The 24,921-nt window shown below is 53.6% G+C and overlaps 9 protein-coding genes across 9 annotated transcripts; 6 read left to right on the top strand and 3 right to left on the bottom strand.

The window, feature by feature from the left end:
- The first annotated feature begins 1 nt into the window (after position 1).
- Positions 2-1,899, top strand: EV422DRAFT_140335 (cyclophilin-like domain-containing protein). Its single transcript, XM_053064807.1, has 4 exons — positions 2-240; positions 313-373; positions 435-668; positions 884-1,899. Exons 1-4 carry the CDS (start codon positions 183-185, stop codon positions 1,581-1,583), a joined length of 1,053 nt encoding a protein of 350 aa, XP_052929242.1. The 5' UTR covers positions 2-182; the 3' UTR covers positions 1,584-1,899.
- A 361-nt stretch (positions 1,900-2,260) lies between these two features.
- Positions 2,261-2,911, bottom strand: EV422DRAFT_491455 (thioredoxin-like protein; the record flags this gene model as incomplete). The annotated part of the gene is made up of 3 exons (XM_053067536.1): positions 2,261-2,367; positions 2,434-2,686; positions 2,783-2,911. 3 exons carry the CDS (start codon positions 2,909-2,911, stop codon positions 2,261-2,263), a joined length of 489 nt encoding a protein of 162 aa, XP_052929241.1.
- Positions 2,912-3,858: 947 nt separating this feature from the next.
- EV422DRAFT_514079 (glycoside hydrolase superfamily) lies at positions 3,859-5,759 on the top strand. The gene has a single exon (XM_053069215.1). The coding sequence runs from the start codon at positions 3,931-3,933 to the stop codon at positions 5,635-5,637; it is 1,707 nt and encodes a 568-aa protein (XP_052929240.1). The 5' UTR covers positions 3,859-3,930; the 3' UTR covers positions 5,638-5,759.
- Positions 5,760-8,737, bottom strand: EV422DRAFT_514078 (uncharacterized protein). Its single transcript, XM_053069214.1, has one exon. It carries the CDS (start codon positions 8,514-8,516, stop codon positions 5,856-5,858), a length of 2,661 nt encoding a protein of 886 aa, XP_052929239.1. The 5' UTR covers positions 8,517-8,737; the 3' UTR covers positions 5,760-5,855.
- A 184-nt stretch (positions 8,738-8,921) lies between these two features.
- EV422DRAFT_616820 (uncharacterized protein) lies at positions 8,922-11,634 on the top strand. Its single transcript, XM_053073980.1, has 5 exons — positions 8,922-10,185; positions 10,270-10,368; positions 10,474-10,938; positions 11,016-11,080; positions 11,156-11,634. The coding sequence occupies exons 1-5, from the start codon at positions 9,262-9,264 to the stop codon at positions 11,247-11,249; spliced, it is 1,647 nt and encodes a 548-aa protein (XP_052929238.1). The 5' UTR covers positions 8,922-9,261; the 3' UTR covers positions 11,250-11,634.
- A 589-nt stretch (positions 11,635-12,223) lies between these two features.
- On the top strand, positions 12,224-13,209 carry EV422DRAFT_514075 (uncharacterized protein). Its single transcript, XM_053069213.1, has one exon. It carries the CDS (start codon positions 12,307-12,309, stop codon positions 13,063-13,065), a length of 759 nt encoding a protein of 252 aa, XP_052929237.1. The 5' UTR covers positions 12,224-12,306; the 3' UTR covers positions 13,066-13,209.
- Positions 13,210-15,027: 1,818 nt separating this feature from the next.
- EV422DRAFT_140106 (putative histidine kinase TCS1p) lies at positions 15,028-17,862 on the top strand. Its single transcript, XM_053064803.1, has 5 exons — positions 15,028-15,923; positions 16,013-16,484; positions 16,552-16,684; positions 16,774-17,246; positions 17,320-17,862. Exons 1-5 carry the CDS (start codon positions 15,190-15,192, stop codon positions 17,647-17,649), a joined length of 2,142 nt encoding a protein of 713 aa, XP_052929236.1. The 5' UTR covers positions 15,028-15,189; the 3' UTR covers positions 17,650-17,862.
- A 518-nt stretch (positions 17,863-18,380) lies between these two features.
- EV422DRAFT_140108 (programmed cell death protein 2) lies at positions 18,381-20,258 on the top strand. The gene is made up of 6 exons (XM_053064804.1): positions 18,381-18,606; positions 18,683-18,766; positions 18,844-18,944; positions 19,003-19,497; positions 19,585-19,714; positions 19,777-20,258. The coding sequence occupies exons 1-6, from the start codon at positions 18,511-18,513 to the stop codon at positions 20,014-20,016; spliced, it is 1,146 nt and encodes a 381-aa protein (XP_052929235.1). The 5' UTR covers positions 18,381-18,510; the 3' UTR covers positions 20,017-20,258.
- A 350-nt stretch (positions 20,259-20,608) lies between these two features.
- EV422DRAFT_491500 (Muskelin N-terminus-domain-containing protein) lies at positions 20,609-23,380 on the bottom strand (the record flags this gene model as incomplete). The annotated part of the gene is made up of 7 exons (XM_053067540.1): positions 20,609-20,730; positions 20,916-21,163; positions 21,278-21,987; positions 22,053-22,233; positions 22,299-22,464; positions 22,532-22,799; positions 22,862-23,380. The coding sequence occupies 7 exons, from the start codon at positions 23,378-23,380 to the stop codon at positions 20,609-20,611; spliced, it is 2,214 nt and encodes a 737-aa protein (XP_052929234.1).
- Between the last annotated feature and the right edge of the window lie 1,541 nt (positions 23,381-24,921).

The following is a 24,921-nucleotide window of genomic DNA, read 5'->3' as shown; positions in this document are numbered from 1 at the left end:
CGCGTCGGTCCCTCGGAGAACACCGACGACACCGACGACGCACAACGGCACAGCATTACAGAATCTTACGTAGTAACTTTGGCCTCCGGCCTGTCTCTTTCTCACTAGCGGCATAGCGCGGGCATAGACTATACCAAGCAACGGGGCAATAGCGGAGATCTGCCTTACGAAAAGACGCAATCATGTCGAGATCACACAACCCCAGATGTTTTTTCGACATTGAAATCGCTGGTCGCAAAGGTACGCAGCGGAGTGTTGAAATTGGACTTGGTGAAATACTGTATCTCTCGCTCACACTCATGTTATTCCCAGCCGGCCGCATGATCTTTGAGCTTTTCGCAGACGAAGTTCCCAAAACCGCCGAGAATTTCCGGTATGTCTTTCGACTCATAATCGCTTAGATCATGCAAGCAACTAACCCTCTCCCATCCCAGCGCACTATGCACAGGCGAACGTGGCCGCAGCACAGCCTCAGGCGCAACCCTGCACTACAAAGGCAGCAGCTTCCATCGGATAGTGCAGGACTTTATGCTACAGGGTGGCGATTTTACTGCCGGCGATGGGACGGGTGGGGAGAGTATTTATGGTGGGACTTTTGCCGATGAGTCGTTTGAGAGAAAACATGATGTCGAGTTTTTGCTTTCGATGGCTAATCGGGGACCTAATACGTGAGTGCTGTGCGAGGCAATGGGCGGAAGATGAGGGCGAGATATCAGGCGAGAAGGCTTGAGGATGGCCAACGCTGAACCTCTCCGAGCGAGGCGAGCTTTCGTGTGTTCTCTGGGGAGAGAGGGGCGAGTGGTCAGAGGGAAGGAGCTTGAGGATGGCCACCGCTGGCGCATCAATCGTGGACGGAGTTCTCACAGTGCGCTTATCTTCACAGAAACGGATCCCAGTTCTTCATAACGTGCGTACCAACACCGCATCTGGACGGCAAACACGTGGTCTTTGGACGCTGTCTCGCCGGCCAAGACATAGTCAAGGAGATCGAAGCACTGCCCGTCGATCGCAAAAGCCGCCCGCACGATAAAGTCGTCATTGTTAACTCCGGCGAACTGGAACGCGTGGTGGCGGCGAAACGCAAGGTGTCGTCTTTGGAAACGAAGGTGGAAGATAAGCGGAAACGGTCACCGTCGCCATCTAGTTCAGAGAGGGACAGCGAGGACGATCGGAAGAAAAGTAAAAGCAAATCGCAGAAGAAGCTTCGCGGTCGTTCGCCTTCTGTATCTGGATCCGAGTCAACTTCCTCTTCCTCCTCATCATCGGAAGACGAAAGACGGAAGCGTAGAAAGCATAAAAAGAAGAGCAAGAAGTCGAAGAAGCAAGCAGCAAAAAAGGCGTTGGCCTCGACCGAGAAGGAGGAAGGAGAGGTCCGGCCAGGGGAGGAAGAGGAATTTGTTGGGATAGCTCCACCGGAAGACGTAGAGTCGTCATCGAATTGGCTGATGAGGGATGAGAAGCCTTCTGCAAGGTTCACAAACAGCGATAGACCGATGGCGGCGCTGGAGCGGACGGATAAGGAGGGAAGGGTGATTAGAGGGAGGGGTGCTGTGGTACGTTTTGGACATTACTCGTCAGTTTGACATCGACTCTTTGATCTCACGTCAATATGCAACCTGCGAGCAGAAATTCGGACATAACGGCCACAGGCACGATGCTTACCCTAGACGGGACGACAGACGGGAGGACAGGTATCATGACCGAGGTGGAGGTTACCGCGACTACGACCGTCCGAGATACCACCGAGCTGACGACCGCTTCGACGCGCGCCGGGACCTTAGGGAATCCATTCGTGGCGGACGAAGAGGGAGCAGAGACCATGGAGGGGACAATCGAGACGAACGAAGCAGCACACGACCGGATGTGGTTGTCAAGGAGAAGGCGGATGCTCATGGAGGAAAGCCTGACACTCCCCCAGTCAGGAACGGCAGCCGCACTAGGAGTAGGAGTAGAGAGAGCAGCGTTGAGAGTAGGAGTCGCGATAGACGCGGTGCTCGGGAACGGGACGTTGCGGACACTCCACGCGATTTGCACATACGAACGTGAGATGATGTGTGTATGTATGATTGATTTATTTAGGCCAAAAAGCGAAGGGAGGCTATGTAAAGATACGGCGTGTTTCTATCGTGGGCATACACCGCAAGAGAATTAAAGGAAACTAAAGACTAACGATATGAGGGATGGCGGAGTGACGAACTCTCTGATGTGGCTGCATCACTGCGGTATATATACACCTGAAGCTACGGGATTTCGAGTAAACTTAAGCGAGGAGCTTCTCGATGGTCTTCTCGAGAGAGGCGGGCTCGGTGGTGGAAGCGTAACGTTCGACGACTCGTCCCTCCTTGTCGACCACAAACTTCTCGAAGTCTGCAAATGCAACGTGGTTAGTGATCCAATTATTGCGCTGGGGAGAAAGTCCGAAATTCTACTCACTCCACTTGATCCTCTTCAAGCCCAACAGACCGCTCTTCTGGCTCTTGAGCCACACGTAGACGGGGTGCGCGTTGTCGCCGTTGACCTCGATCTTCTCGAGGATAGGGAAGGTGACCCCAAAGTTGAGTTGGCAGGTGGACGCCTCCTCCTCAGCGGAGCCGGGCGCTTGGCCGCCAAACTGGTCGCAGGGGAAACCGAGGATGACGAGGCCTTGGTCCTTGTACTTCTGGTAGAGGGCTTCGAGACCCTTGTACTGTAAGCGTTGAGGGGTAGAAAAAGGTGAGATAGTTGGCCAACATTGGGGGAGGGAGAGGGGCAGATATGCAGAGAGAAGGATTCCACCACCGACCTGGGGTGTGAAACCGCACTTGGAGGCCACGTTGACGACGACGACGACCTTGCCCTTGAGGGCGGCGAGGTCGTAGGGCTGGTTGCGCTTGTCGTTGACGGACAGCTCGTAAAGGGTAGTGGCAGTCATTTTTGATTGTTGTTGTTGTGTTGGAGAAGTGAAAGCTTGGATTGGTTCTGTTTGCTGTAATAATCTGGATGTGAGGGGGAGGGTATGCCGTCTGTGGGTTTTATAAAGATCTACTGTACTGTACGTTGGCCGCCGGTGGGAGTTCGTCGCAGGGAAAAGTGCGGCGGTGGGACGCGTGTTGGTTCCGCCGCGCCGCCTCCGCTATCATATCATCTATGTGGGAGATCACCGCTCCTTACATGTTTCGAACGCTCCGACGATGGACAAGAAACAGTGTGCCCAGAAACAAGAAGCTCCTGCGATCGAAAACCCTTCCCACGCTGCTTCCCACGTGAGAGATTGATTTGCAATGCATTCCGGTGGGGCGGTTCTTGACAGATTCACCGGAGCGCCGAAAGCCTGGACTCGGAGTTAGCGTCCCGGCGGTAACACAAACTGACAAGCTTGCGCGTCGTGATTGTTCCGAATCCGCGGGAAATGAAAACGCTTGCACAGCCACCCAAGCCGTAACTCACGCAACGGGGCGGCCGTTGAACACGAGCGGAAGTTCCGCTTCCCCTCCCGATTTTATAATCAAGGTTGGGCTGCAGGATTCGACATTCGAATGTTGCGTACACATAGGCACCGGTAGGATTGCTATTATGGTATCATGGTAGGGGCCTGGTAGGCACTCCGGGTAGGCCGAGCCTTTGAGGACGGAGCCTTCCGGAGCACATACAGTACATATTTCGCAATCGACGGAGAGAGAAAGAGCCCGTCAAAAATATGAGGAGTGCGGTGTCGAAATCTGGGTCGAGTGCGGAGATTGGCTGCAATAGTCGGCTTCGAAGTTTCGCAGAGAGTCCCTGTGTATGTCTTTGATGCAGCCCGAGCTTCATCAGTTAAGCAGGAGGTAGCAGCCGGTAGGGATGCTCAGATCGACGATCGGTACGCCTAATGTCTAAAAAAAGGTTGCAAAAACGCGTAAGGAATATGACCGTTTGTCTGCTGGGCTTTTGGACGCGCTTTGTCTGGGATCGATGGGAGGGCTGCGCGTGGCACTTTTGTCTTTCTCTTTCCAACCCGTTCGACCTTGGCCGACTCGACCCAACCCTCAGATGGCATCCGCAGCCGCCGGCTTCATCATCCGCAGCGGCACCAACCTCTTCGATCCGTCCACCAACACCACCCTCCGCTTCGTCTCCTTCAACACCCCAACGCTCTCCCTTCAAGATGACCCATCCTTCGTCGTCCCAACCCCCTTCGAGCAGGACGATCTCCTCTCCTCCATCCAACAAATGGGAAGCCGCGTCGTCCGCATGTACGCATTGAGCGTGCAAATGCCTTCGGAAACGGCGACCGCCACCAAACATATTGTGAAATCAGCAACCGATGGGAAAATCGGGTTGCAGGAGGTTGTGATGAGAGGACTGGACAGCGCTTTGGCATTGGCGAGACAGAGGAATGTCAAGGTGATCATACCCTTAATAGATCGTTGGGAGTGGTGGGGCGGCATCAGCAGCTTCGTTCAGCTTGTGGATGCATCGCTGCCTACATCGGCTTTCTTCACAAATACCGCCGTGATATCTTCCTTCAAAAGCATCATCGTGCAACTGCTGACACGAAACAACACCGTCAATGGAATCCCTTACCGCAATGATAGCACGGTCATGTTGTGGGAGACGGGCAACGAGCTCGAACTCGATGACGGAAAGACGCCGGCGGCTTGGACGAGAGACATCGCCGCGTATATCCGGTCGTTTGACTCACAGCACTTGATAATGGACGGGTCCTTCAAGCACGGGTGGGACGCGGAGGTGCTCGCGGATCCAAATATAGATGTCTTTTCGAACCATTTCTATCGGAATTTCGTGCCGACGACAGGTGAATGGGCGCTGTGGGCCGTGCTGACTGCGATTCTGATTATCGCGATGGTCATGCTTTGCATGCTGGTGTGGTCTCCACGGAAAATTAAGGTCGTGAGAGAGGCGAAGGGGACGGATGTGAAGCGTTCGACGAGGTTAAAGCAGCTCCTTTTGGCGATAGTGGCGTTGGGGGCCATGGCAGGTGCCGGCGCTGGGATAGCTGTTCAGGTGCTTCATCGGGTAGAGAACCCGCGATACGGGGATTCTAGCGCTTCCGATGCGGTGACTGTCGCATCATACAACAAAGCGTACATCGTCGGAGAGTTCGGTTTCAGTGCCGTCGCTTCGATCCAGGATGTCATCGGCAACGTGGTGCGCAAACAAGAAGCGCTGGCAGGCGCCCTCGTGTGGAGTCTGAGGGGCCATAGCAGCGCTGGTGGAATGTACACGCACAAAGAAGCGCACGATTACCAATCGTACCATTTCCCAGGCTTCCCAGCCGCCCCGGGATTCGGACCCGACGAGCAGGAAGTCATCAACGCCGTCAAGACCGGCGCACAACAAATCGCCGCTCAAACCGGTTTCTCCATCCCAGCGGCCACGCTTCCCGTACCGCCAACATTGCTCAACGCAACCTCGCCAGCGCTCACATGGCGCGGGTCAGCAGGCGCGTCCAGTTACAGCGTCGAACGCGCGGATGCCGCTGCTGCGACGCCGACGTGGACGGTTGTGGGCTCGCAGGTGATGGACAATGTGCCGCAGAATAAGACGTTGTTTACGGATAGCAGTAGCGTTAGGGGAGTGCCGTATTTGTATAGGGTTAGAGCGAACAATGCGCTTGGGACGGGGAACGCTAGCAATGCGGTTACGATTACTGGATAAGGCCAGCTGCTTTGAATCTCAACAAGATCGTCAGCATAGCAAACATTCAACTGCGACTGAGAGGAATCTCGGGCTTTCAAATCGCTTTGCATACTAAGGACTAACTGAACCAGAAGACGTCTTTATGAGGCAGGCATCGACTTGTTTCATTCGCAGGCAAAACTACATGTCAATAGACACGACCAAAGAAAGAGGCTTCGTATTCTACCCTAAATGTCCTACAACTGCTCCCCACCAATAAAGATCCTCTTCCTATACCTAAAATACGCCGTCAACTCAACCACCTCCTCCAAATACGCCAAATCCAGCTCCTCAAGCTGCTTCAACAAATCCACCGGCGGCGCAACAACGGGCGCATTAAACGCCTGCGTCCGCGCCGGCGGCACGGTCTTTTCCCCATGCGTTTTGCTGTTCTCCTTCTCGAACCAGCTCAGCGATTTCGACGACCTGTTGGCGTCAATCGCACTATCGGCGCGCGACTGTGAGTGGCCCGGCACGCCGAGGTGCGAGTGCCGGTGACTCGCGACGCTGTCTGCCAGATGCGGGGACATGAGCTCCACGGGTTTGTCGGTGTGGGTCGAGAACGTCCAATCGTCAAGGGAGAGCACGCTGGCGGGGAAGAACCCGTTTCGCTTTTGGGTGAGATTGGTGCCTAGGGCCCAGCCGTCGCCGTATACTTTGCGCAGGGTAAGCGTGTCGCCTATCGTGACTGGGCATTCGTCGGTGCGTTTGGGACTGTATGTGTAGGAGGCTGAAAAGGGTTTGGAGATGTCGATTCCGGTGAGGGCTGAGAGTGTCAAGACGGGAAGTGGTGGTGGGGTGGCCAGGGATGCTGGGGAGTCAGAGTCGTCGATTGGTTCCGCGGCGGTGGCAGCACCGGGTGTCAGGGGAACGGGTGTGAGGCCCATTGGCGTGATGGTAGACGGCGACTCGGGAGCATCCTCACGTGCCGCCTGCGGTTGCAACTGCGATTGCGTGGGCAATCTCGACGCACCCAACTTCGCAACCAGGGCGGCCGTCATTGGCGGCATGACGTATGCGATCTCGAGCGCCCTGACAGCCTCCGAACTCAACGACGGCGATCGCATGCTAGATTGCGTCGCAGCTAGCGAGGACCGTCGGATGGGTGGGATCGGCTGTGCGTCCATCCCGACCTGACGTCCTTCCTCCAGATTTCCGCGGCGCTCATACGCCGTGTCCGATTTGACGCTGTCCGCGGCGGGGTAGATCGTCGAAGCCGACGATTCCTGGCGTTCGAGCGCGTGGGTGGCAAGAAACTTTCCGACAGGCGACGTCGAAATGGACGCAGGAAAGTTGGAGTTCGGCGATGGGTAAACGTTGCTATCGAACGTTTTGTCATCCTCTAGATTCGATAACGGTACCCGCTTGCGTGTGCAGTAGACAACGAAAGCCAAGATGACAAGCATGAGGAAAATCACACCCAGCACGACCGGAACACCGATCTTTAACCAGTTCTGAAAAGTCGAGTCGTCCTCTTCGGAGCCGTTGTCGAATAATTCTCCAAGGGCACCCAGGCCTGCAACCGTCGCGACGCCGTAAATGGGTTGCTGCTCCCACGTGACGATTCCAGCCACGATGTTTGCTTTGGCGGTGTACAATGCAGCGTCTACAGTGGCAACACTCTGCAGGCCACCGTGAACGGCAAACTTGGCCTCGCTTGCGATGTAGAACCCAGCAGCGCGGCTTCGGCTCGTTGGGACAGTTCCAGCATTCAACAACGGCGTCCAGCCGAGGTCAAGGAGAGACAGCGCCCACGAATCTGCAAGCGTCTGTCCGGTTTGCGCATGAACACCGCCAAAGACGTACACTATGTCGTTGATTCCCTTCACGCAGGTGGCGTGGAGACGTGGAGGGGGGAGTGTCAAGTTAGCCGTTTGGGTGAGGATGATTGGCGTGACGAGCGAACCGGCCGAGTCTGCTGATTTCAAGGATATTCTACGGATGAGTGTGTCGGTGGGAGCGCCGATCGAGCGGTTTGTTGCCGGTGTTGTTCCGAAGAGTGCGTACGGGACGTTGGAGTCGGACAACACCATGCAGTGTCCGTACAATCCGCCGGCAGTGTCGTGAAGCACCGTCAGATCCTGCTCACCCGATGTGAGAGGAGCTATGGAAGCACGCACCGCACCGACGGTCGATCCTCCCGCGACCGGTGCGCACGGGAAGCACTGTGAGCGACCCCCAACGACCAACAATGTGCGATCGACTGCCACCATGGCAGCGTCGGCAATTTCAGCTTCTGGCGCGATGAAACCAGTGGCAATCGATGTGTACCCCTGTCCATGCACATTGACTTCCGTCCATTTCTGCTCTTCCAAGCTCAGCCTCGTCAGTATCCTGGAGCTGCGCGGTGCGACATTTTGTGCGATGCCCTGGTATCCGCCTATACAGAAAACAGCTTGTTCCGAAGCGACGTATGTACATGCTTGACCTGCTGATGGAGGAACGTTTCCCGAGGGAGTTGCTATCTCGAGAGAGGATGTTGTAGAATTTAGGAGGAGGGTCGGGCGTGCAGGGAGCGGCGTTGAGCTGCTGGCACTAGGCGAATTACTGCCGCCTACGAAAATGACTTCACTGGTGGAAGCAACGTTAAGGGCAGCGTGGCCCCATGCGTAAGGTATCTGGATGTCGGCTGTGATGGGAAGTGCGACGGATGCTGGTTGCAATGCTGATACAGGAACGGCGGTTTGGGAAATCGATGGTATGCTTTCGGTCGCTTGTCCATGAACGGACGTGGACGACTGCCACATCGATATGGCAGCCGCCGCAATATAGCCGAACGAAGAAGATGGTGCTCGACGCTTCATCGTTGTCGTGCTTCGTCGTCGGCGGTCATTACGCCAATTTTCACAGACTCCCATGGCGATGGTGGTTTTTGTCGTTGGACTTTCGTTGGCCCGCCGGCGGCGAGGGGTATGGACGACCTTGATCTATAATCCTTGAGCGTTTTCGAACCCGGCGAAAAAGACCTGCTCTGTTGAAAAAGCGTCGAGTGACCGCAGTGGGTTTGCCGTCCGCATGTGGCCAAAGATAGTATAATCGTCGGAACGCTCTTCTGTTGATCGTGAGAAAGCAAGGTGGCGGAAGTTTCAGGATCGCGCGTACGTAAGAACCCATCATAAGGACAATCGGGTTCGAATGGATTGTGTTCGCCCACATGTTACGCACGTGTTACGCACGTCCGTAACGGCTTCCAAACCACGGTGCGTTCGCGCGATTCGCCCGCTTGAAATTGAGCGAGTCGAGTGACCGCCGATATTGCGCAGACTTCGAGAAGGGCGAGCTGCAAAATTCACACGCAGGAAGGCAGGGGGCAGAGCTGCAGAGAGAGCGGATAAAGAGACTTGTTAATCACACTGTATACAGCAGGACTCGCTAAGGAGAAGCACTCGGATTTGGAGTCTGCCGCGGTGCCAAAAGAAACCTTCCTACCAGCGAACTACGGCTTGACGGTTGAACGATTGTGACCCGCATTTCGCGCTCGCTGACAGTTCGAATACCACGTTGGCGAGCTTCTCATAACGCTGCGCTAAACAGAGGGTCACGCACCCCCTCGATACCCTTGTCCGCCGAGGTCTGGAGGCAAGAAGAGTGTAGGTCGCGACCATGGTCGCTTCCGACGGGAAACGGTCGTCGAAGGCAGGCACGGCGCCAGCAGCACCAACAAATGGCCAGGGCGCAACCCCCGCTCCCTCGTCGTACGACTTTCTATATCAGGCGTTTGGGAAGCGACGGGATACTCGACCTGTTGGGGCAGCAGCTGCAGCGTCCTTGCAGCGGTTCCAGATTTCCAACCCTGTGCCCCAGCATGACATTTTGCACGAGAAGCGGAAGTCCGCGAAGCCGAGAGTGTTTCGTGTAGGCGGCAACTCGTCGTCAAGGTCGGGGCAGTCTGTCGTAGCTGCGGCGGCTGCGGCGGCGGCTGCTGAAGGGAGCGGTAATGGGTATCCAGCGCTTACGGGTGACCCGGATGTCGATGCTGCTCTGCAGGCGTTTGGGGCGTTCGACCCTCCGTCGGATCTGAATCATAAACCCAGAAGTGGCAAACCTCTATCAGTGACGACAAATCGATATTCTCACCCTGCCGCACAACCGGCATCGTCATCTTCCTCTTCAGCCTCCTTAGACCGTCGGGTCCGCCCTCCTGCCCAAGAGCCTCCGCCAAACACAAAACACAGCTATTCCGCACCGAAAGTACGCCGGAGTACGACGGCATCCATGATATCCAGCTCCAGTGCCAATGGCGCAAACGATGAGGAACTGGCAGCGTTGGAGCAGTCATTCTCGGCACGCTTCGGGTCCATTGGGCTACCGGGCGCCAACAAAACACCTGCGTTGAAACGGCGGCAGCCAAAGACACGTCCTTCGTTGGCTTCCATGGCGTCATTGCAGGATTTGCGGTCGAAATACCAGGAGGAACAGGCGGAAGCATTGGCGACACAACAATCACGGCGGAGGGCTGCGGAGACTGCTCAGAGCTTTGAGAATATGCATAAACTGGCCGAGATTGAGTTTTTCTTTCTTGGAAAGGTCAGTTGGGATAGTCCTTCTGATGTCGCGGGGGCGATACTTGGTCTCCGCAGGTTGCTGACTTTTGATCTCCCTTTCGTCTAGGAATTAACTGGTAAGCGGGAAAACAGGACGCTTCTTCGAGACGACGTCGTCTACAAAGTCACCCTCAGCTCTATCGAATCACGGAAAGAGCCACGACGGGTAAGTTTTGTGGTGCCCGGCTATCGGTGTCATTGTTGCACACACAAGGGATCCCCTCAGTGTATCTTACATAGCACACTCTGACGTCTTCTTTATTTCCATCAGATTTTCCTCCTTAGCGATATGCTAATATACGGAACACCCATCAAAGGCGCCAAAACGCACAGCCTCAAAGACGCCTACTCCCGCCAAACCGTCATGCCCCTCACCGACATCCAAATCTCCCCCGTCGACGACCAAGCCGGCCCCCTAGTCGACATCGAAACCTCCACGCAATACCTCCAAGTCGCTTTCGCATCCCCAGACCAGCGCGACAGCTGGGTGGCCGCCGTCCGCAGCGCCGCGCGGTCTAGACGGGCGTATGTGGTCGCACAGCGGAAACGGAGATCTTCGACGGCGTCGTCGCATGGCGGAGGGAACTCCTTGACGGAGTGGGGGTTTCGGAGGTTGTGGCAGGGGATTGATTTGGCTATTTCGCCGGGGAATAGACGGGGGACCGTTGTGCCGCGGAAGGCGAGCGTGGCGGCTGAGGACGAGGGCGATGGTGGGGGGTGGATTCCGGATGAGGAGGTGAGGAGGGGTTGATAAGATGGATTTCGTTATGGTTGGAGGCACAATTTCTGACCCATTATGATCCCACGCAACAGGCTACTGTGTGCATGATATGCCAAAACACCAAGTTCTCGCTGCTCACGCGAAAGCATCATTGCAGGTAAGACGCACTGCATCTCGAGCGAGCTTATCTGGCCACTAAACTAACTTCAATCCCACCCATTCACACAACCAGGCAATGCGGCCGAGTAATATGCTGGAAATGTTCGCGCACGGAAAGCAACGTCCGACTATGCACCGAATGCCACGAGGACAACGACGGCGTATAAGATGAAAAGCAAAACAGAACCGTCTTTCTTCCCGTCCTTATTGTATATAAAGTAGTTTTCTTTCAAAGCTAGTGTGGGGTCCCATCAAGCGTTCCTATTGTATTTAAAAACCCCAGAAACCTTCTCCCTCAGTCTTTGTCTTTCTTGGAGCGGGTTAACCGCTATACATATATATATATATATATATGTGAATATTGAGCCTCGGGAACGGGAGTTAGACGCGAGAAGCCCTATTTCCGGGTGTGGTTGAAGGCGGAACTTGTGGTGGGCATGCGAAAGCAAGCGGGATGTGCGTGTGGGAAAAAAGTGGCAGTCCGTGCGGGGTGTTATGGAATGTTGCTCACTGTTTCCTACCGCTGTGTCATACGGAGATTCCAGGCACGTGATGATACTACAGTACAGCTACTGCACTCGAGGGGCTTTCACTTCGAAGCGGCATACCATGACACACCAAAGGTAATGTAACGGTATGGATGTAACAGCAGTGCATGTTACTGTACAGTACATTTGAGTCAGTACAACCGTATCGGAGGCTCGTTGTCCTTCCAATCAATTTACGGCTCGAAAAAGGCCGTCGGTCGCTGTACGTAGACAAGTATGCACATGCAGTACAGTATAGAAGAGCAACCACATTGGCCATTTGCAGCCTCATCGAGCAGCCTCCTCGAGCAGCCTCACAACGTGTAGAGGCTTTTCCGATCCTCGTCGCCTCGTCGGGGGATTTCGTGAGGAGCATGCGGTGCACTCACTACCAACGGTGGCAGAGCACAGATGAAGCCGCCGGCGCATGTTGTATACGTAACAGTACATACATACTGTACTTTACCGTGAAATTTTAAGTGCGTTGTGGAGTTACAGTATGTACATACATATGTACCTTCTCATGTTACAGTATTATGGTTTGAGCCGCTTTGGCTCGACGACCGTGGAACCGTGTGGACCGGGCTTGAATGTGCCGAAAGGAGTATAAAAGGGATGCTAGTTGTCGGCCCCCGCTCTCCAGACCCCACACATCGCACACATACCCACCTTCTCGCCCACTCGAACCTTCGCAACCATGAAGCTCACCGCCATCAGCCTTATCGCCACGGCTGCCGTTGCCAGCGCGCAATCCGGCTCCCCCTTAAACCCGGCTCTTCCCCCAACTTGCGAGACTACGCTCCTCCAACAGCTCTCCGGCGGTGACTTTATCAGCTCATGTGGTCTCCAGAACTTAATCACCGCTGTCATCGCGGCGGGCGGCTCCCGAACACCAACGACCGAAGCCCAGTCATACGCCCTTGCGTCCAAGCTCATCAACCAGGCCGACCTCGACCTGATGTGCAGTGACAAGTGCAACTCTGCCATCACCACCTTTGGATCCACCGTCACCGCAGCCTGCGGCACTACCCCTCTGTTGAACCCTACCTCGGTCGCTGATGGCGCTTCTAGCTTCAAAAACCTCCAGGCTGGTGATCTTCCCGCCATCATCACCTACGCCCGCAAGGGTTTTTGCGTGAAGGACAACAACACCTACTGCGCCATCGCCCTTCTCGCCGCCGTGCAGGCCAAAGACTCAAAGCAGATGTGCACTCCCTGCGCCGCCAAGGAATACGATGCCCTGAAGGACACGTCTTCCCTTCCCACTTACGCCAAGGCCACTGTCGACCCCACACTCGCTGACGCGCAAAAGACGTTGGCCAGTTGCCCAGCTGGATCCCTCGGTGTCGGTGTCGCTGCCACAGGAGGCTCGACCACCCCCAGCTCTGGATCCCACCTTGCTGGCTCCGCCGCCGTCGGAATCGCTGCTGGCGTCGCTTCCTTCATCTTGGCTTAGACTCAACCGATCTAGAGACTCAGAGTCTGTATTTGGATATCTGTAGCTTTAGGGCACTGAATTCGCCCCTTTATATGTAGTCCATAGAAGAGCCATCTCATGTATATTTTGATTGATGAACATAATAGATCCGCACGATAGAAAGATTAAGCCCAGTCTTCTGCAATGTCTTTAAGCATGCAGGTGAGGATTTCTGCAGCGGCCCTGTTCGGCAGGCGAGGATAGCAAAGTCCCTTGGCCGCTAAACCGCTTTTTCTTCGACCTTTGCGGCGTGTTGTCGAATTTTGTTGGCGCGTCGCTGACACGCAGCTCGACTGTCATTTCACACATGTATGTACAGTATGTGAACATAAACCTAGATACACCAGTGATTGAGTCAGTGTCCGTGCGCAACTGCGGCGGCTGGGGCAAGGGGCTGGCCAAGCTCGGACGCGTGTATCCAGCTTTATGTTCACATACTGTACAGTAGATCTGAGCGAGGAGGAGAGAAGATAGATGCGTCGAAACCTGCACAATGAGGGTACCGGGAAACGCTGTCGACGTATTGCCCACTACATCCCATATGCCCGAACAAAGTTTCCATGCTGCTCTGGGCGTGAGCGAAATCGAAGTTGAATCGAAAGTGCCGCTGGCTAGTCAACAGCAGCCTTGTGGTAGTCAACAGCCCACAAGGCTGCTGTATATATAGCTTGCTCACATTTTCACACGACATATGCAACAAAATGAAGTATAGTCCACTATTTTCCAAAATAGAAGTATGCATATCTGTCCCGCTCCTGGTCGGCAATCCCGTGCATCCCTCGTCTGTGTGCTTGCCAATCCTCGATCCGGCGGACCGGTAGCCCACAACAGCCGTAGACATGATGATCTCGAGTGTCTATCAGGTGTGCATTCAGAGCTCTCAAGGTCTGGAAGTCGCCGCCATTGCAGTAGAAACACCGGATTGACTGGGCGCATCCATTCTTTAACACCGGTAAATTCTTGCCGATCTCTCCAATTGACTGCTATCGCAGTTCTTTGCTCTCCAGGGGCCCGAGGTTGTAGGAAAACATTTTGACATGCGTGAACGGCAACATCCCTTGCTGCGGGCAGAGGCGGTTGGCGAGCATTCTGACGTACTTGACCAGCAGCAGGCACAACCGCTCGACGCGGACGTTCACGTCGTAAGAGAAGGTTGGCTTCGTCCCAGAGGGCACAAGGTGGATTGCTGGTGCATTTCTTCTTTACTTTATCCCATTCAGAACCACACTTGTAGCACCAATGAAATGCACAAACGACGCACGTCATGTGATTGCAACCTAAGTTCGAGAGCAACTCCGATCAGAACAAAGGAAAGTGCCTCGGCACGACGACAAACCCGAGCCGACGACAAACATTTCTAGGGTCAATCGCCCGACAAATCCCGCCGTGAATAGCGAGACATGCATCGCACACCTGTCAAAATACCACCAAAACATATGTTGAAATGGTGCGAGTTACCGCGATGCCGGACTTCCTGGATGCTGGATTCTGGCAATCATCTCGTCATACCCATATGTCATGCAGTGATACCACTGTTGCATTGAGCCGTAGACCCGGATTGCGTCGATTTCCAATGTGTCCCCTCCGTCACTCCGCTGCGGATATCTTAGGGCCATTCATCCCCGTCCTCTTTCACAGGGGCGGACATCAGAAAAAGTCAGCAGACAGCCATTTACGGTATCTAACGTCGGACTTGTGCAAGGAAGGAGAGAAACCCCTTGTCTTCGGATTGTGAGGGCGGAGTTTTTTCTTATCCATCCCCTCCCTCACAGAGCTTGACGCCGGCGGGCTTCTGCTGCGACCTACTTTCGATAACGTTAGAGACGGCTGTGCCTGCAAAGTTGTTTCCCGGTATAACGGCCCAGACCCCGCAGAACAGTCGTTGCCCGCCCTTTTTCCCTACGCGCAACTCCCCTTTCACGTACGGGTATTGTTTTGGCGTGGGGGTGCTCGAGGCACAGCGCTCGCCAAACCCTTTCAGCCCTTGCCCGTCCGTGGTAAACGGGAGATATTTCCCCTTCTATTATTCAGAGAACACCAACCTCCCCTCCGGCGGGTCTAAGCTCACATTCGAGCCTTCATCCCTTTCTCGCCAACGTTGCAATGGAACACCACATCTTCGCCCAGTTACCCTCGGCGTACGTCGTGTTGGACAGCGAGTACCGAATTCTGGCAGCCACAGAGGGCTTCTTGACGGTTCTCTCTTTGGAAGGAGTTACGAGTACTAGAGAGGAGCTAATCGGCACAAGCTTGTTCCAGCACGGCCGCTTGAAAGAGGAAGAGAACGCCCGCAATCTCAGGAGGATTTTGGACAGAGCCCTCGCCACCGGCCTGAAAGAAGGCTCTGCGCATACAGGTCGCTCGGAAGACCCGCTTAACGGGCATATTTGGGAGTCGACTTGGACGACCGAAGCTCGACCCACCACTTGGGGCAATCAACCAGCCATCATGTATCACCTGTCCGAAAGCAAGACGAGGAGGATTCACAGTAAGAGTTTCGACGAGAGATTCAAGTCCGCCGAGCTTCTTCAGTTGCTCGTCAACAGCATTCGTGACTACGCTATTTTCATGCTCGACTCCAGCGGCCATGTTATGACTTGGAACCCGGGAGCTCGACGTTTGAAGCTGTACAGCGAGGACGAAGTAGTGGGCAAGCACTTCAGCCTATTTTACACACCCGAAGACATCGCTAGCGGGAAACCAGATCATGAGCTTTACAAAGCGCGAACGGAAGGAACCGCCGAAGACGAATATTGGCGAGTCAGAAAGGATGGTTCTCGCTTTTGGGCCAGTGTCTTGATTACGGCCGTCCACAACGATGACGGCGTGTTGATAGGGTACGTGCTTTCTGGAGACGCCTTCAGTCGCAGGGAGTCATGCTCGGTGGTAAATGCCAGGATGTCTAATAGCAGCATTTTCGTTCCAGGTATGCGAAGGTGACGCGCGACCTGACAGAAAGAAAAATGTCGGAGCAGCGGCTCGTCGCTGTCTATGAAGAGTCTGCGAAACTGAAGTCCGATCTTCTTGCAAACATGAGCCACGAAATCCGGACACCGATGAACGGATCTCTAGCAGCTGCCGCGCTACTAGCCGAAACACCGCTAAACGATGAGCAACGGAACCTTTTGTCCTTGATGACAGAATCTGGGACCACACTGCTGCGGGTCATCAATGATATTCTAGATTATTCAAAGATAGAGGCGCAACGCATCCAGATCTTACCGGTGGTCTTCTCGCCCATCCCGACAATCGAGGAGATTGTACGAGGATATGAATTGCGCATGCCGAAAGATACATACATGTATCTAGAGGTGGGGATGGGGGTTCCAAAGTACATTCTCGGCGATTCCGTCCGTTTCCGTCAAATCGTCGTGAACTTGATTGACAATGCGTTTAAGGTACTGTGCACATGCAAATTGATGCATCCGGACTGAGAATTTTGACTGACACTGTATATTTATCAAGTTTACGGAAAAGGGAGCGATCACCGTTTACATCGAGTATGATCCCATACAAAATCAGGAGCCTAGCAGCCCCGTCGCCGAATCCAAAATGCATTCAGGAAAGATATCAGTGACCGTGAAGGATACTGGGATAGGTTAGTATCACTATCCATGTACTACCTTTTGCCATTTGATTTCTGTAAGTCTGGAGATTTATCTTGCTGACAATCTTCTTGGCACATAGGGATGAGTGAGGAGACCATCGGCAAGCTCTTCATGCCGTTCTCGCAGGCGGATCTCAGCTCGAAGAAGCGATATCAGGGGACGGGGTTAGGCCTGTCCATCAGTCGACAACTTACGATTTTGATGGGTGGAAGCCTCACCGTCAAGAGCACTCTCGGAGAAGGCTCGACTTTCTTCTTAGAACTGCCTTTCCCCGCATCGCGAGCGCCAAATGCCGACAAAGGCACAAGCTCACTGATGGGAGGGTCAAATGGAGTCAACGGCAAGAACACGGATGGTAGCTTGCAGAACGGCGTAGCCTCCATTCTGACAACCAAACGGATCCTTGTGGCTGAGGACAATGATATCAATCAACGCATCGTCCGTAAGATCCTCAAGCACATCGGGTACGAGAATGTCGTCATTGCTTCCAACGGACGTAAAGCCGTCGACGTGGCTGTAGCTGCAGCCAAGGAAGGCAAACCCTTTGATATCGTACGTACTCCGGAAATTTGCGCTGAGTTTTGTCCCGTTCATATTCCTAATTGTGCATGTGCTTCTATATAAGGTCTTCATGGATATTCACATGCCTGTTTTGGATGGGTACGAGGCAGCGGCCTTGTTGAAACTGTCAGAAGCAACAAAGAAAACGCCTATCGTAGCGCTCACGGCGAACGCGCTGCTTGGCGATCGGGACAAATGTCTCGCCTGCGGAATGGACGATTATATCAGCAAACCCATCGATATTACCCTCATGGGTCGATTGCTGGAAAAGTGGCTCTCACCCAATAGAGGCGACATGGAGATTGAAGTGGGCGCCTTTTCATCGGAAGCTCAAGGTGCAAGTCCGACAAGTCCGATGGACCAAACCTCTCCAGTTCGCACAGCGACAGCATAGGATGAATACGTCCCGCTTTCGGTCAGAGACGCCGTCTTCCACCACGGAACTATATCGCCCGCCCACTACATCCCTCGATACAGTGAACGAAGAATGGCTGCCGCCAGCACTGGACAATTTTCACTGAATGCCCCACTCGCCGCGTGGCAGCGCTCCAGGAGACGTTTTTTCCCCATCATGCGGAAGATGGACAACGCCTCATAGAGGTCTCCACCCACACATTGCTGGTCATTGTTGTGAGACGTATGTTACGAGGATGGTTTAGCATCGTCAAGTCGACGCGACTCGGTCTTTCGTGTGACGATGCCTGCCACTGAGTGACAAGCCTAGATGCGCCCGCCTCGCTCCTTCATTCGAGTCTCGCTGTCGTATCGCTGCGGTTACGGCGGTGGTATACCCTCTCCTACATCAGCTAGCAATAAATAAATGCTAGGCGGTCAACTGGGATTAGAAAACCGGTGTATAGACCATGGAGAGGGGGCTCTCAGAAGGTGGACTGTGGCTGGAATTTTTTTTGGGTGGGGTGCACATGAAGAGAGACATTTCCAGCCGGTATGCTATGAAAATGGTGTATACTATTGATGTGTAGGGATCGTCGTATCAAACTACATTCATTGCATCTGTATCGATTTCACTGCGGCTTTTTGAATGACAGCGCTGGAATGAAGAGCCGTAATGATGTTTGCTTTTCTGGGGGAGGAACCGCTGTTCAACAAATGACGGGCGTTTGACGGGCGAAAATCGATCGCGTTGGAAGTCGATTTTCCTTCTCCGCTTTTTCTTTCGCTCAATCCCATTGGGGTCACTGCGTACGTCCAGAAGCAGGTTACGCCTGTCTGCCCCGCTCCCACAACACCCGCCATGTCCGCCGTACAGCTTGGTTTCGCCGAAAAGCCCGAGGACGGGGTCCTCACATTCACCCTCGACGACTTCCCGAACAAAATTGGGGGCAAGCCGGTATGTCACCATTCGCAGAAAAAGGTGCAGAGTCTCGAGCTCTCCTCTCACTTGTTCGTCCCGGTGCCTCTCGTAGATGTGGTTGAACCAAAGCGCACCGCTGAAAGCTACCGATGTCACTTGCGGGGTGTGTGAGAAACCCATGGTGCTCTTGCTTCAAGTAGGTCAACCTTTCAACTCACTTCAGTCAGGCGGGAAGAGGCGGAGCAAGGAATTCATTGCGTGCGGCAATTTTAGTTCTATACTCCAGAGGACCATCCAATAGAAGCATACCACCGCGTTATCTACGTCTTTTGTTGTCGCAATGGAGCCTGTCATAAGAACCGGTGGCAGGACTGGTAAGCCTTACTTGATTTTTTGGTTTGATAAGAGATCCTCATCCTAGTTGTCCGCTAGTTTCAAAGCATACCGAAGTCAATTACCAGAAGTCAACGAAGTCTACACGTTCGACGAGGACTCTGACACACATGTGCCGACTCCGACGGCGCCATTGTGCAATATTTGCGGTCTCAGCGGGCCCAAGAAGTGCTCTAAATGCAAAGCAGCGCAATACTGCTCCAAGGAGCATCAGGTCGTAGATTGGAACGAGGGCGGGCATAAGCACCGATGTGAGAGCGCGAACGGTGATGCTGCAGACCCAGCGACTGCATCTCAAACGAAGGTCCTCTTTCCGGAATTCGAGTTGGTGTCTGAGGATGAGCCGGAACCCAGCGCTGGCGCTGGCGATGAGGACGAGAATGACGAGGGTGAATCGTTGGAGACGAAGCTGGCCAATGTGGCCATAGAAGGCTCTGAAGCCATTGAGGATATGGAGGAGACGGAGGTTGATGTGGACAAGGCTTTCTTGAAGTTCCAAAAACGAGTGTTGAGGGAGCCTGAGCAGGTCATCCGGTACGTTCAAGGCACTGGACTTGAGCTCATGGCCGCGACAACTAGACGCACCATCTGATTTCTTACGTTCTGGAACATGCAAATCAGATATGCTAGGGTATCGTACGAAGACGGTAAAGATCCGGAGCCTCTGTGGGTCAGCGACAGCGGAAAGCCTCAGGCAGAGCACATCCCCGCATGTCCCCATTGCCATGGGCCACGAGTCTTCGAGTTCCAGGTACATTCACTTGTTCCTTCTTGATCAACGCTAGAACCCGCTGACAACTCATCTCCTTACAGGCGATGCCCCAACTCCTCAACGTCCTTGATATTAACCACTTCACCTCCGACGCTCTCGACTGGGGCACGATTATCGTGTATTCGTGCGTCGGGAACTGCCAGCCTGAAGGGCAAACGTACATGGAGGAAACTGTATGGCGGCAGATGTTCAGCGAACATGGCATGGGAGACAGTGCAAAGGCTGTGTTGGAGAGAGAGAGGGCGTTGGCTGCTGTTGCGTCTGTGCCGAAAACTGCGTGAGCCGATGCTCGCATATGGGTTTTGGCACGCAATTTGCGGCGCTTCGCTATCGTGAGGGGCGCACGTCCCAGCACCCTATGCATCAGGGTGTTTCATCCAGTGTAGCCAAGGCAAACTGGGAAAAGCGGGCGCCGCTGTATTTAACGAGCGACATAGAAGTAGAGGGTTGAGTCGTAGACAAGAAATCTAGATTTTGGGTAATCCTGTCATGGTAGCTGGAATAAAAGTTACAGAGTAATCAGAGTTTATACATTACAAGCGCATACTGATGCCTCGCAATAGAAAGAGTGGAGAGTGTCAGCCTGCCAAGTTCCTTCATCGCAACGAGAAACGTAGGAGTTTGTATTACATTTTGGGGCATATATCTTGCTTTCGTGTTGGGAGCGCAAAAACGTACGTATAGCAAACAACAACGGGATGACAAGCGCAATGTTTCTCACCACATCAGCGCAATGAGAAGGGATCCGAGCAGGGATTGGGTTTATGTGTATGCAGCCCTTTCACGACCTTTCGCTGCGACTCTCGAGGCGGGAAAGGAAGGACAGGCGGCGATCAACTCTCCTCAGATGTGCTTTCATTATCTCATTTCACTCTATCCCATATGGACCAAGTCTACTAGATTGTCTTTCGGTTCGCGCATGCTGTCGGGGAAATATTCGAGGAGCTTCTCATAAAGCTCGGTGCGGGAGCGGTAGTTGTCATCGTCTGCCGCGGCTGGATTCAGGAACAAGGAAATCAGCCAGTGTTACATCTCCATGCGCAAACAGCAAGTGAACGATGATGCTTATACTCACAAGCGCTTTCTGGGACATCATCACGTTTCACAGCCGGATTCAGCCCGGTAGCCAAACCGCCAATGACCCTTCCCTGCTCATGCGACTGCTGCGATGCCCCAGCACCGAATGATTTCCCGCCCGCGACGCCGCTGGACGACGACCCAACCCCGCCAGCCTTCCATTTGAACAGATACTGAGTGAGTTCCCGGAAGCGCTGCCCCTCCTCCTCGTCTTCGTGGTCGACGACTTCGGAAACGTCGGATTGCAGGAATTTGAGCGCATTGAGTGGGTCGCCCATAGCGCACATTTCGCGGAATTTTTGGCGGCGGATTTGGAATTTGGCCCGGCGGAGGACGTCTTGTGGGCTTGGCCTGCATGTTTTGGGATTAGAACATCGATCCTGCACCTCTCAACGACCAGTCTCTGTTTCGTTTCCCGAATCCGCCGCTTCGACAAAAGGGCCAGAAAGCACGCGCAAGACGCACCTGACAAGCCACAACTCCCAAAAGTCGTCCAGACGCAAATTCGGATTCCCCATCTCCCCAGGATTTCCTCCAAACAAAAACTGGCACTTCCTCTTAGGGTCGTACACCAACTGATGAGCAAATCGCGGACACGGCTCTTTATCCGCCATCGAGTTCCAATACGCGCTGCCTGTGTTCTCGTTCTGGTACACCCGCGTCCACCGGTCCTTGCGGATATTATACACCCAGAACGAGTTCTTTACCGTCTCCTGCGTCGTGTTCTTTTCGCGCATCAGGCCGCTGAGGACAAAGAACTCGCCGAGGTCGGAGTCGATCGTCGCGCGTTGGGTGAAACCAGCGTCTGGTCCACCTTGTTTGCTGTAGTCGCGGGATATCTCGTGCACGGTGTCGGTGTCGATCTCGTACACGTAGAAATCGGATAGGTAGTCTTTGTTGCGTTGGCCGGCGAATATGTAGAGTTCACGGGTGCGCGGGTTGAGCAGCATTGAATGCCCGATACGGGATTTCAGTTGTATCGAGTGTTCGGGTTGCGAGGTGTCGGTGCGGATTAGCCTCCATTGGTGTTGCAATATGGAGTAGGCGTACAGTCCAGAATATACTATCTGATTTGGATCCGGGCCAATCGTGCGACCTCCGAAGACATAGAGCACCTGGGTATCCGAATCAACGACCATTTGATGATCATAAATCAATTCCGGACCACCCTCAACCTGTTGGGAAGGAAAAGTCAGTGGGAATAGGCCTAGCAGTGTATTATGAGCTTAGAATTCCGTACCCCAGTATTGACGCTCAGACGGGTCCATGTTGCGTTGATCACGTCAAACTTCCAGAAATCACTTTCCAGGTTGACGTTTGGTCTGCTGTCCGGATCGACATACCGTCCCAAGGTATACAGCTGTTTGGCTTTGGGGTCGAAGCAGATTTTGTGACAAGACCGTGGACCGGGACCCCCTTGTCTGGTGGAAGATTGGATCAGCCCCTGATTCATTCTCCACATATATTTGATCAACACCGCTAGTACCGTCTCGTGTCCAAGCTAATGCACTGCCAGCGTCGTGAATCCTGATCAAAAGCCCAGAAGTCGGATAGATCTCTCGAACCGTCCCAACCACCGAACAGATACACCTTGCCACTATCTGGATCGATGGCCATTTGATGCCCTCCTCTCATACAAGGCGTCTCGTCATCTGAGATCGGAAGATTCCGTGTCAATCCCCGTGTCTCGAGGCTCACAAGAGAAATTCGTAAACTAACCAGTATTTGACGGCGTGATTTTTTTCCAGATAGGACGGTACATGCACTCGCTGATATAATCCTGGAAGAGATTTCGGTCCACGGCCTGGCGTATCAGCTCCTCCGCCATAGTAAAATTCCTATGCACCACCAGCTGATTATGCAGTTCCGTGAGCAGCGGATCCTCTAGCTGCATTCGTGTCCGTTTTTGGAGCGACTCGAAAGTTTCTCTATGGGCCCGTTGGCGGAAGTGCTTCATACATAATCGGATGACTTCGTTCTCCCGATACTGCATAGAATTGTTAGTGAGACACGAAAGGGGACGCTCCAGAGCGACATATGCGAACGTACATTTATGTAGTCCCGATGCGCCGTTTCCACAATCTCAGGCTGGCAAATTCCACGAAGCTCCACATACCAAATGCTGAAGTTGAAGTTGGCACCCCAGGCCAGCAGCGGTACAATCTTGATGTACTGACAAGGAAAGACCACATCATTCGCTTTGTGCTTCAACGAAAAGGTTTCCGGTTCGCTGTCATTCCGCAGGCCGCTATGAAGCAGCTCGATCATGTTGTTGGATGATAACCCTCCAAAAACTTTGAATTCCTTCAAATTGCACACGTGCACTTTATGGTATTTTCCAAAGGTGATGGTATGCACGATGGACAATTTGTCCAGCTTGATGGTGATGTGCTGCATCTGGTTGTTGCTCCCGCTGGACCATCGTGACGACTGATCCTGTGGTTTGTTGACTGCGATGTTTTTCGGATGATAACTAGCTGAATGACTTGACCACGAGTCAATCTCGTAGGATAGCTTTTCTGGCACAATCTTCAGGCGACTTGAAGACGTCCCGGAGGGTCCAGACATTATATCTTCCTGGCCGTGCTGATAGTATTGCCGTTTCGCGTCTAACCGAGACATTCCTTCTTCACCCTTGGACAACGTCTTCATCACGTCCTCCCCACTATGCTACGGCCGAAAGGGACGCGTTCCACAAGTCCCTTTGCTGGAGGAAGAGAAACGCAAAACAGAGCGTAAGACCAACGAAGGCCAGCACGCGTTGTAATCGGAGCAGGAAGCGATTTCGAGGCAAATGCTTCGAACACGTCGCGTTCCGGTACTTACGGGATGGCGTCCGGTTTGTCCTGCAGCGGGTAATTGCAGAAAAGACTACCAAGTCCGGAGGGTTTCAAGGCCTGCACAGCGGCTCTTTCCTCTTGCTGTTATCGAACTGCATGGGAAGAAACACGAACGACGGACGTGAGCTCCGAGTTACCACAGCCCACCTAGATGGAGGTTCCGCTTGAACAAACAAGAACCTTCTGAACGAGAGACCAACCTGCACTATAAGCGACGGCGGAGGGGATGCAGCTCTAAGGATAGGCCGATGGATAGATACGGTATAAGTGCTTTTTCAGTTGTGTATGGGCTACTGCCTGTTCAGAAGGTGGAAGTCTTGCAGACAGCGGAAAACACGCAAGGCATCAGCAAGCGCAATCGTACGCAAACACGAACGCGCGCCGAGAAAGCGAACTCAATCAGACCGTCGCAAGTTCACGGACTGTACTGTGCAGTACCTGCGAAACCGGCAGTTTCTGCTGATGCAAAGGTTTGTAGAGCGACGCGCTGCCGTTCTTCGGCTGGTGCTGGTCGCCACGAGCGTGCCCAGGATCACCCACCCATCTACTTATGCAAAGAGTCAATCCAAAGGCGGGACGGTGCTCATCAGACAAAACGACCCAACCCAACCGCAAAGTCTTCAGACGAACCCGCCATGGGAGTCCTGCGGAGAGTTGATGATGGCAAAGGGCATCGATAAATATCGTGAGATTGCTTCTACTATCGGACTCTCGAGGCGATGGCTATGAATTGGATTCTTGTTTGATCCAGACCACAAAGGTGCCCATGTCCAGCTCGGTATCATTCAACAACCGTCACAGCTGCATGCAAGGAGTTAACTTAGGGCCTCAACAAATGTTTTTGTGCCCTGCTGTGATGAAAAAGGATTCACATGTACAGAGCACTTTGCAATGCGTTCCTGCATCGAATGTGCAGGTCTTCGGGGTGGAACGACGAAGTCCTCCCATCCGTATCCCGCATTGGAGGGTGGTTTGCCCACATGGACATTGTACATATATGTACCAAACACGGCGGCAATGCCAGTGGCTCGCAACAGGCGACGAATATTCTGCCCAGGCACATCCATTTTTCTAACTGGTCCTGAATTGAATCCTGTAATCATCAGACAGAAACGCACGGAGCCTGAGGAGCCCTCCGTTGGGAATCGTCACAGAACATCGTCTGGCAAATTTGACGGAATGACAGTTGGGTGGCTGTGCAAAACGCGATTGACAGTATTACATGATGTCATGCCCAACATTTTCTGGCCGCTACGTATTGAGGCTCTG

The sequence above is a fragment of the Fimicolochytrium jonesii genome, assembly GCF_025526975.1.
Source record: "Fimicolochytrium jonesii strain JEL569 chromosome Unknown EV422scaffold_2, whole genome shotgun sequence".
Taxonomy (NCBI): Eukaryota; Fungi; Chytridiomycota; class Chytridiomycetes; order Spizellomycetales; family Powellomycetaceae; genus Fimicolochytrium; species Fimicolochytrium jonesii.
This window is presented reverse-complemented; position numbering and strand designations above follow the sequence as displayed.